Genomic DNA, 8,025 nt, shown 5'->3' on the forward strand with positions numbered 1-8,025 from the left:
TCCCTCACCTCACCCCATCTCCCATCACTCCTGTCACAGACACAGCTTCCTCAGCCAGCACCATAAAGATCAGCTCTGGGTTATGCATGTTTAAGACAGCAGAAAATGCTACCAAGGAAGAGAAGAATACTAAAAACATGCCAAAAATTACTTTTCCCACTTACTGTCTTAATGAAGCAAACAAGCAACAGCCTTGCTTTTTAACTGAAAAATTTTTAAAGCCCAGGTCTGTTTGTTTAAAGGACTTTCAGGGCCACCTGCAAATCATAAAGAAGCTGGAAAATACATCAGTCACATTCTCACTTCTCTCTCTGTCTGTGGATTCATAGCCAGAGTAATGATATCTCTAAGGATACAGCCTTCTCTGGAGGTCCAGAAAGGATCTGAAGCAAAATCTACAGCATGCAGGAGAAATAGGTACTGGAATAAAATTCCTATAAACCAGGTTTTAGATATTTAAATGTGTCTAGAGTATAATATATGTAAATGCTTATTAAACTTGGATTATTTTGTGATTCTTTAGTCTTCTCCCAGATCAGTGATCCCCAAAAATATTATAAACAATTCAAGTTTGCTACAACTTGTAAGAGATTCACTCTGACAGAGGAGTTTAAGGGCAGCTGGCAGAACCCAGCACAGCTGTTTATCACAGTACAACAGAAACAGTTCTTCAAACACACATCAGGGACTGCAGAGATAGAGAGTTTTATCAGAACACACCTTTCAGGCAAGTTACTAAATCGTGGCTTTACAGCAAGAAATGTGTTTGAAAGTGCACTGCAGACAACCAGACAGCAAATAAGCCCCCAATAATGGCACTGAGCTCTCAATGTGCTTCTTGTATAACTTCACCATCCCCTAATACTCTCCAGCATCATGAGACCCTTTCTTTGGTAGCCAGAAGAAATCACTCTGTACCAACCTTTGTTAAGACAGTAAAAATAATTTGTTTCCTTACAGGAACTATCCCTTTGCCATCATCCAAGTACTGATCAAAGTAAACACGTGTAAGAAAAGCTACCATGAGTTGTTGAGGTAAAAAGACCCAGATGAGGTAAGCAATCTGTCTTCCACTCTTGTGTTCCCAGAATGGAAAAGAAAGGCCTAAATATCAGACATTTGCATGTAAAAGCAGCTGCTCATTCTGTTTTTATACTGATGGTAATCGACTCTGGTCATCTTGATTTGAAAATATGACTGGATGAAATGAGATTCCCCCTATCAATCTCAGTCTTTTTCTCTTCAAAGGCTTAATGATAAAAATGGGATTCTTTTCAGAGACCTCAAAGCCTGATTTGTATAGGCAACAAGCCATTCCATATTAAATCCATGGAGTGTTTCACTTTCCTCAATGTTACAAAAGCACTTTGTTTCCAAACAATGCAGAATTAGTGCACTCTTCATCAAAAAAAAAAAAGCTTTTCTCCATATTTTGCCTGTTACCCACAATGAATTTCCAGAGGACAGCCTGAACTCCATGCCTATATCAGATTATTAAAGCCATGGGCAAAACCCAAACCAGTTTGACTATTCTGGAAGTTTTCACTACCACTTCCTCTCTGACAAACTAAATATTGCCACCTACTGACTGCCAAAGCCTGAACTTCCAAGGATTTTTTTATTTCCCACTCCCAGACACAATGCCCAAGACACACAATGAAGGCTATTACAGCCCAAATAAACCCAGAATTGATGTCTGATATTCTGAAATATTATTGTTACTTGGTTTTGTCCACTGTTACTTGTTTTTTCCAATGTAACTACTTTAAAATGTCAAATTTTAGTTTGAAGCTTGATCTTGCAACATGACTGTCAAGAATTGTCTTACAATAAATAGCCCACCATACCTAACAGAGACACCAAGCTTTCTTTCAGCACCGTATCTTCTAGATTTGATAGTCCAGGTTTAAATGCTGTGGTCCAAGCAACTCAGAAAAAGTAACATCCTGCTGCTCCAAGATTTTTCCATACCTGTGATTTGACAAATAAGAAAAAACCCATGATTTTTCTCACATCATCCATCTCCAGCAGCACCAAAGATATAACTAAACCATGACTTTAATTATTCCTTTATATAGTTACATTGCCTAACAAGAGACACCTATACAGCCTCTAAAGTGTGTGAACAAGGGTTCTGTTTCGCAGCTGCTGCACATATTCCTTTGCTTGGTCAAAGCCAGTCCTTGGTGGCTCAGGGGGAGGAGGAGGACCTTCCACCAGCTTCACAAAGTAGTGGCACCTGCTGATTTTCATCATGCCAAACATGCCCTTGCCATGGTACCGTATCCGCTTCACGTAACGGCCCCTGCCCGTCTGCGACTCCGCTGAAGGAAAAAGGAGAGGGGAGAGAAGATTATTCAGTCAAGAACAAACTGCTACAGCTGCAATAAAACACCTGTCTTGCCAGGGTATTTTTCATGGCTGCTTCTAGAAAGTTAATTCTACTCGGGATTCTCCCCTCCATCTTTCTTCTGTTACATTTAGCAGATCCCTGCTACAGAGGAACTCGTGAGCTGCATTAACGCTCCTCAGGAGCACCAAAAAGGTGAATTTAGAAAGCAGGCACATGAAGATAAATATGTGGTGAAGGACAAATCACACTGAGCACTTACTAGATTATACAGCTCTTCTGAAGGTGGCATTTGTTTCACTGCCTTTCAGTAGTTTGTCTCACGAATTCCTGTAGTTTTACTGACTTCATTCTCCCTCTTTCCTCCCTTTATTGCATTCATCACAGGTATTTTCATTATCTGCACATCCAGTCCTGCACTACAGCTGAGCCTTCTTGTGGCAGAGGCCTGGAAGGCTCCAAAGAATTCCAATTAAATCTCTCTACAGTCCAGATGACTTTAAGCTTATGAGGTCAGTTTAGTAAAATTTATCCTGTATTAGACAAAATGGGAAATTTTTCCTTTGGGCCTCAAAACACCTAAGGGTAAACATTTACCTAACATTTTTCTAGGCTAAAAAGCAATTTAGTTATTACAAGCTTATCTTGCAAATCATCTATCAACAAGTCTTTTTATTAAGAAGTTTACTGTCATTACCCATTTAATTTTATACTGTGTCTGATGGAAGTTTAACTTTGATCCTGCAAATCAAGTTGTACCAGCCACAAAGCCTCCACCATCTCTGACTGGCAACATTAAAAACAAAAAAAGAAAGGGTTTGCTTCTTGTTGTCCAATGTTTCATATCTGTATCAAGCATCTTCCTCTTCAGGACCTTCTATTCAATAAGGAGCAGAAATTCCACTCTCAGATGGCTACATCCATCTTAAAAATGCTGCAAACATGTGCCTTTCATGTTTTGGTAAAGTTAAGTTTAGCAGAAACTGTCCTCTATTCACTTATGATGATTTCAAGCATCAAAATCTTATTAAATATAACACATTTCATAGGTAGGATAGAGTAGATAGATAGATGACATTTTTCTAATGCACTAAATTTAAAACATGTACCTATGTGTAAATTTGATTTGAATTCCACATTGTGCTTTTTTACAGCCATTTCCTGTGCTTCTAACAGAACCTGTAACAAAAGGAAAAGAAATGGAAATACTGAGGAGGAATTTAAGCAATGCTATTTCTTATCTCCAGATAACATGAAAGAAATTGCAAGTTTAAATCAGTTATAGAAAAAGTATTTTATAGAGATAAAAACTGTTAAAAGACAAGCATCTTTTACATAAGGATGTTCCCTGCATAAAATGAAAAAGCCTCAGGACAATTCTATTACATTTTTGGGGAGGAAAGGAAGTGGAAAAGATGGTTTCTACCAGCATTTGTCAGCTTTCCATCCATGGACCTTTGTGTAATTAGACATGCAACTAGAAATAAATTCCAAGGTGGGAAAAATGGACCTGGTCCAATCAATACTTTAAGCTAATACAGGACATTTCTTTGACATAATTATACCAGAAATCAATGCTTCAGACAAGAAAATGAGTAATTTGAGAATCCAAACAACTACAGTGTATTCAAAGCTTTTGTGCCTTTACAGAACTCAGTCCTCTTCTTATTATCCTTCATCTTCTTAAGAGCCAAAGCACACAATTAGTGACCAGGATTCTGCACTTTTTACCATGAACTTAACACCAAGAACTGCTAGAGAGTTCACCCACATGGAATTTATCACTATGACAAGTAAGAACAGCCAGCACAAGTGACCCAAACATATTCATAAGTCACAGCATTACATGGCTGCAACAAAAATATGTACTTAGAACATGCTCCCAACAGGCTTACTTGAAACACAAAAACCCACAGAAGTAGAAACATCTCCAAACTTCTGGTGAGAGGAATTGATTTTAAAATTTTCTGGAAACCATGAGTGTTAAAGAATATTGCTATTTACCTCTCTGATCACCTTTGCTCCCTTTTTGTCATTGAATTCCAACTGAGCGAGAGCCTGATCAATGGACATTCCTTTTATCTGCAATCAAAGTGTTAAAATTAACTTCTGCATTTACAAATATTTCCTTTCTCTTATTCAGAAGACATTACTTAAATTATACTGCTATTATAAAAACAAAAATACTCTAGTTTCCTTAATTACCATTTCTTCAATGCAATACCTTATACCTAAACCAAACTGCAAACAGCCATCCCCTGTCCAGATCCATGCTCATCCCCAGGACTCTGCTATAAAGATGCTGATTAAACTGTGATTGAATGAGGCTGTTAAGACAAATACACCATTTAAATTTTGCATTCTCTCAAGCACAGTACAAAGAACTCTTTGCTTACCAGTTTTGCCAGATACCACATCTTATCTTTGCTGTATTTTATTTCCCTCCGACAGTGATATATTTCCTAGGGGCAAAAAAAAAAAAGTTAAAGGATGAGTAATTTTGCTGGGAAAACAGGAATGAATCCATGCCTACTCCACAATCTATGTCCCTACTAGGAATAAAATAAGAATGGCTCTGCTTATTATGAGAACAGTACATCAGGCACAGCTTTGACGTTTGAAACTGAAAGCCCTAGAAAAAGTTGCTGGCACACAGGAAATTTTAATATAATCTTATGACACTTAGTTTATAAGCAGAAGTCCTGAAAAGGATAATCAGAAGGTTTATCACCATCTTTTCCTCTCATCCTGTCCACCTTTAGAAGCAACGATTGACATGCCCATTCAGACTTAAAAATAAAGGCTGAATAAATAAAAACTCTGCTGTCAACTCAACTTAGTGGGACAGCAAATAAACAATATTACCAGAATGAACTTAATTCAGAAGTGAAGAGGGTTTCAAGTTTGATTGGCATGAAGAGCTGCCTCCACAGACCCATTTAACATTATTGCTAACAGGGGCCAGCACCGGCTGGTAGAATCTAACATCAATACACATTTGAAAAAGATGGCACTCTTGATAAACAGGTAAAACATTGATTTAATAAATTAACCTGTCAATAGTTGCATTTTCACACACCCTGCATCAGTCAGCACAGTCCACAGCAGGGATTTCTATGTCCTAGGCCATAATGTTCACAGGAACAAACAGTAAATGCTCATGGCCCACAAAATCCCTCTTCCTTTGAAATGTAAATACTTTTACTGTACTGAGCAGTGTGTCTAGCAGAAGCCAGAACACATCAATTTCCAATGAAGAAAAATTATAACAAGGGAATTCCAGAATATCAGCTCTTGACAGTAAAAATTCTACCTCCTTGTAGTTCAGAAACTTCTACAAACAGAGGATGGGCCCCTTACATCTTGAATCACACATTGAGTAGGTGATAAGTTCCAAGTAACTCCAGGCTCCAATATAATTTAGAGATGGGAAGCATTCCAAGTGATATTAACTTCTACAACACAGCCAAACTGAATAAATTCCTAAATAATGAGCAAACAAGCTTTCAGACTAGTGCCTTGTACAGTCATCCTGTGCAGTGACAGAAATCTGTTCAGAAATTGCTGAACATTCTCAGGTAAGGCCATTCACAGGTGCGTCCTTACAGCTGGTCTGCGAGGCTCTCCAGGCAGCTGGGGAGGGTAAACAATCCTGTTCTTCTTCTCCCACTTCCCAACTTTCTGCAGAGATGTGCTTGTGTGGATGCATGAGAGAGGAAAAAGGCTACCAGATGCCAGCCACCTGCAAGACAAGACCACAGCCTCAGCTGCTGAGCACAAGAGTTCTTTCTCCTTGCCCAGTTTATCTGGAAAATTGTGAACTTGCTGTCTTGAAAAACAGGTCCAGCACATTTGTGTACTCAAAAAACCAAGCTATTAAAGTAATTTATAGTTTATGCTGAAAGGGCCTTTTAATTCAGCGAGAAGACTCAAGCTTCTTAAAGCAAACCATGAATATTGGTATGAGATTCCACATTAAGTGTCCTCAGATTGTCACACAATGTAACAGTCACCCCTCTTCTGATGTTCCTGTGGGGTTCAGGATTCACACAAACCATTTGTACCTTTCCCAAGGTACTTTCCATACTCATTTAGCTTTTACCAACAACATATTTAGCAGTGAAAATTTCTAGTTTTTCAAGGGGATAAGTATCTCAGAGCATTAGAGGTTTATAAACACTGTGAAATTTGAAAAGAGAAGTGTTCTAAACTACTTCACAAACACAATCAAGTCAATACAAAAATCACACAGTCAATAGTAATAAAATTAGTTTTCAGGCAGTTTGCTCACCTCAGATTCTGAGAAACCAAGCTACATTTTGCCCCCTGCTGCCTGGATAAAGCAGCACTGGGCAGCCACTCGAGACTACAAGAAACAGATGAGTTTAAGACCAAATACTGAGTTTTACTGAGCCTTGAACATCTTTGTGTGTGTGGCCAACCCGTGCAAAGCATCTTAAAGACGCCAGGCAAACAGAGCATGCTGACCAGTTTCAAAAGGGCATTGTACACCACTGTTCACATCCTATGAGCAGAGATCAGCGTAACACATGCATTTCAATGTCATGGAATATTCAGATATTTGCAGAATTACAGCTGGCAGTACCAGTGCTCCTACAGCACAACTATGGGATTCCTCCAGAATGAGGGGAAACTTGAGCAGCTAAGGAAAACAGTGACTGGGGACAGCACAGATACCACATTACTGTGACCTGAGCTATGAAGCCAGAGAAAATATGGATGTCCAACAGAAAGAAAGGAGGAGAGAGACACTTCCATCATGGCACAAGTTCTGAATGCACAGAAAGACACCACAGGGGAAGAGAGTGAGGTGTTCCCCACAGTTGCAGGGCTGGGTGAGATGGCCCCAGCCCAGGTACCCCAGCAGGGCAGTGCCTGTCCCACTGCCCAGGGCACCAGGACATGGGTGACAGAGCCACACTCACCTCTCTGGCCGTGCCCAGCTGAGGAGACCCCGCGCCCAGGCAGCACCTGAAGGGAAGGGAAAGTGAGTGAGGCATGAGCAGAATCACAAAATCACAGAATGGTCTGGGTTGGAAGCGACCTTGAAGACCATCCAGTCCAACCCCTAGTCACCTAGGTTGGTCCAGTCACCCCTGGACACCCTCCACTAGCCCAGGCTGCTCCAAGCCCCATCCAGCCTGGTCTTGGACACTTCCAGGGATCCAGGGGCAGCCACAGCTCCTCTGGGCACCAGGGCCTCACCACCCTCACAGGTGGTTTCATAATACGTTTCATATTATGTTTTCATAATATCTAATCTAAACCTACTCGCTGCCAGTTTGAAGCCCTCCCCCTTATCCTGTCACTCCAGGCGCTTGTAAATACTCTCACTCCATCATTCCTAGACGCTCCCTTCAGACATTGGAAGGCTGCAACTTGGTCACCCCGAAGCCTCTCTTCTCCAGGCTGAACAATCCCAATTCTCCCAGCCTTCCCTCATACGAGAACTTCTCCATCCCGGTGGCCTCCTCTCAAGCTGAACCTCCCAAACCAGCGCCGCGTCCCCTCAGCCTCACCCGCGCCCAGCGCCCAGCGCGCAGCCATCTTCCCGGCCCCGCTTTGCGGCATCGCCCTAGGCGGGCGCACGGGCAAGGGAGCGGTTTGCGACAGTTTGCGGCGGCGTGCGCGGCGCTCGGCGGCAAGGCCCGGGG

At 41.1% G+C, this 8,025-nt stretch overlaps 1 protein-coding gene across 1 annotated transcript; it reads right to left on the reverse strand.

The window, feature by feature from the left end:
* Positions 1-686: 686 nt before the first annotated feature.
* MRPL22 (mitochondrial ribosomal protein L22) lies at positions 687-7,958 on the reverse strand. The gene is made up of 7 exons (XM_015642107.3): positions 7,891-7,958; positions 7,297-7,342; positions 5,957-6,092; positions 4,747-4,812; positions 4,355-4,432; positions 3,460-3,529; positions 687-2,324 (listed from the first exon to the last, which is right to left on the reverse strand). Exons 1-7 carry the CDS (start codon positions 7,940-7,942, stop codon positions 2,113-2,115), a joined length of 660 nt encoding a protein of 219 aa, XP_015497593.1. The 5' UTR covers positions 7,943-7,958; the 3' UTR covers positions 687-2,112.
* Positions 7,959-8,025: the final 67 nt, after the last annotated feature.

This window comes from Parus major, chromosome 13 (assembly GCF_001522545.3).
Source record: "Parus major isolate Abel chromosome 13, Parus_major1.1, whole genome shotgun sequence".
Classification (NCBI taxonomy): Eukaryota; Metazoa; Chordata; class Aves; order Passeriformes; family Paridae; genus Parus; species Parus major.

What these genes read in the sequence shown, in the direction of transcription:
- MRPL22 (XM_015642107.3), bottom strand. Translation starts at nt 7,942, where the DNA reads ATGCCGCAAAGCGGGGCCGGGAAGATGGCTGCGCGCTGGGCGCTGGGC. An exon ending in GCGCTGGGCGCTGGGCGCGG is followed by an intron (nt 7,343 to 7,890) that starts GTGAGGCTGAGG and finishes CCTTCCCTTCAG; the next exon opens with GTGCTGCCTGGGCGCGGGGT. An exon ending in TGTGGTATCTGGCAAAACTG is followed by an intron (nt 4,433 to 4,746) that starts GTAAGCAAAGAG and finishes CTTTGATTGCAG; the next exon opens with ATAAAAGGAATGTCCATTGA.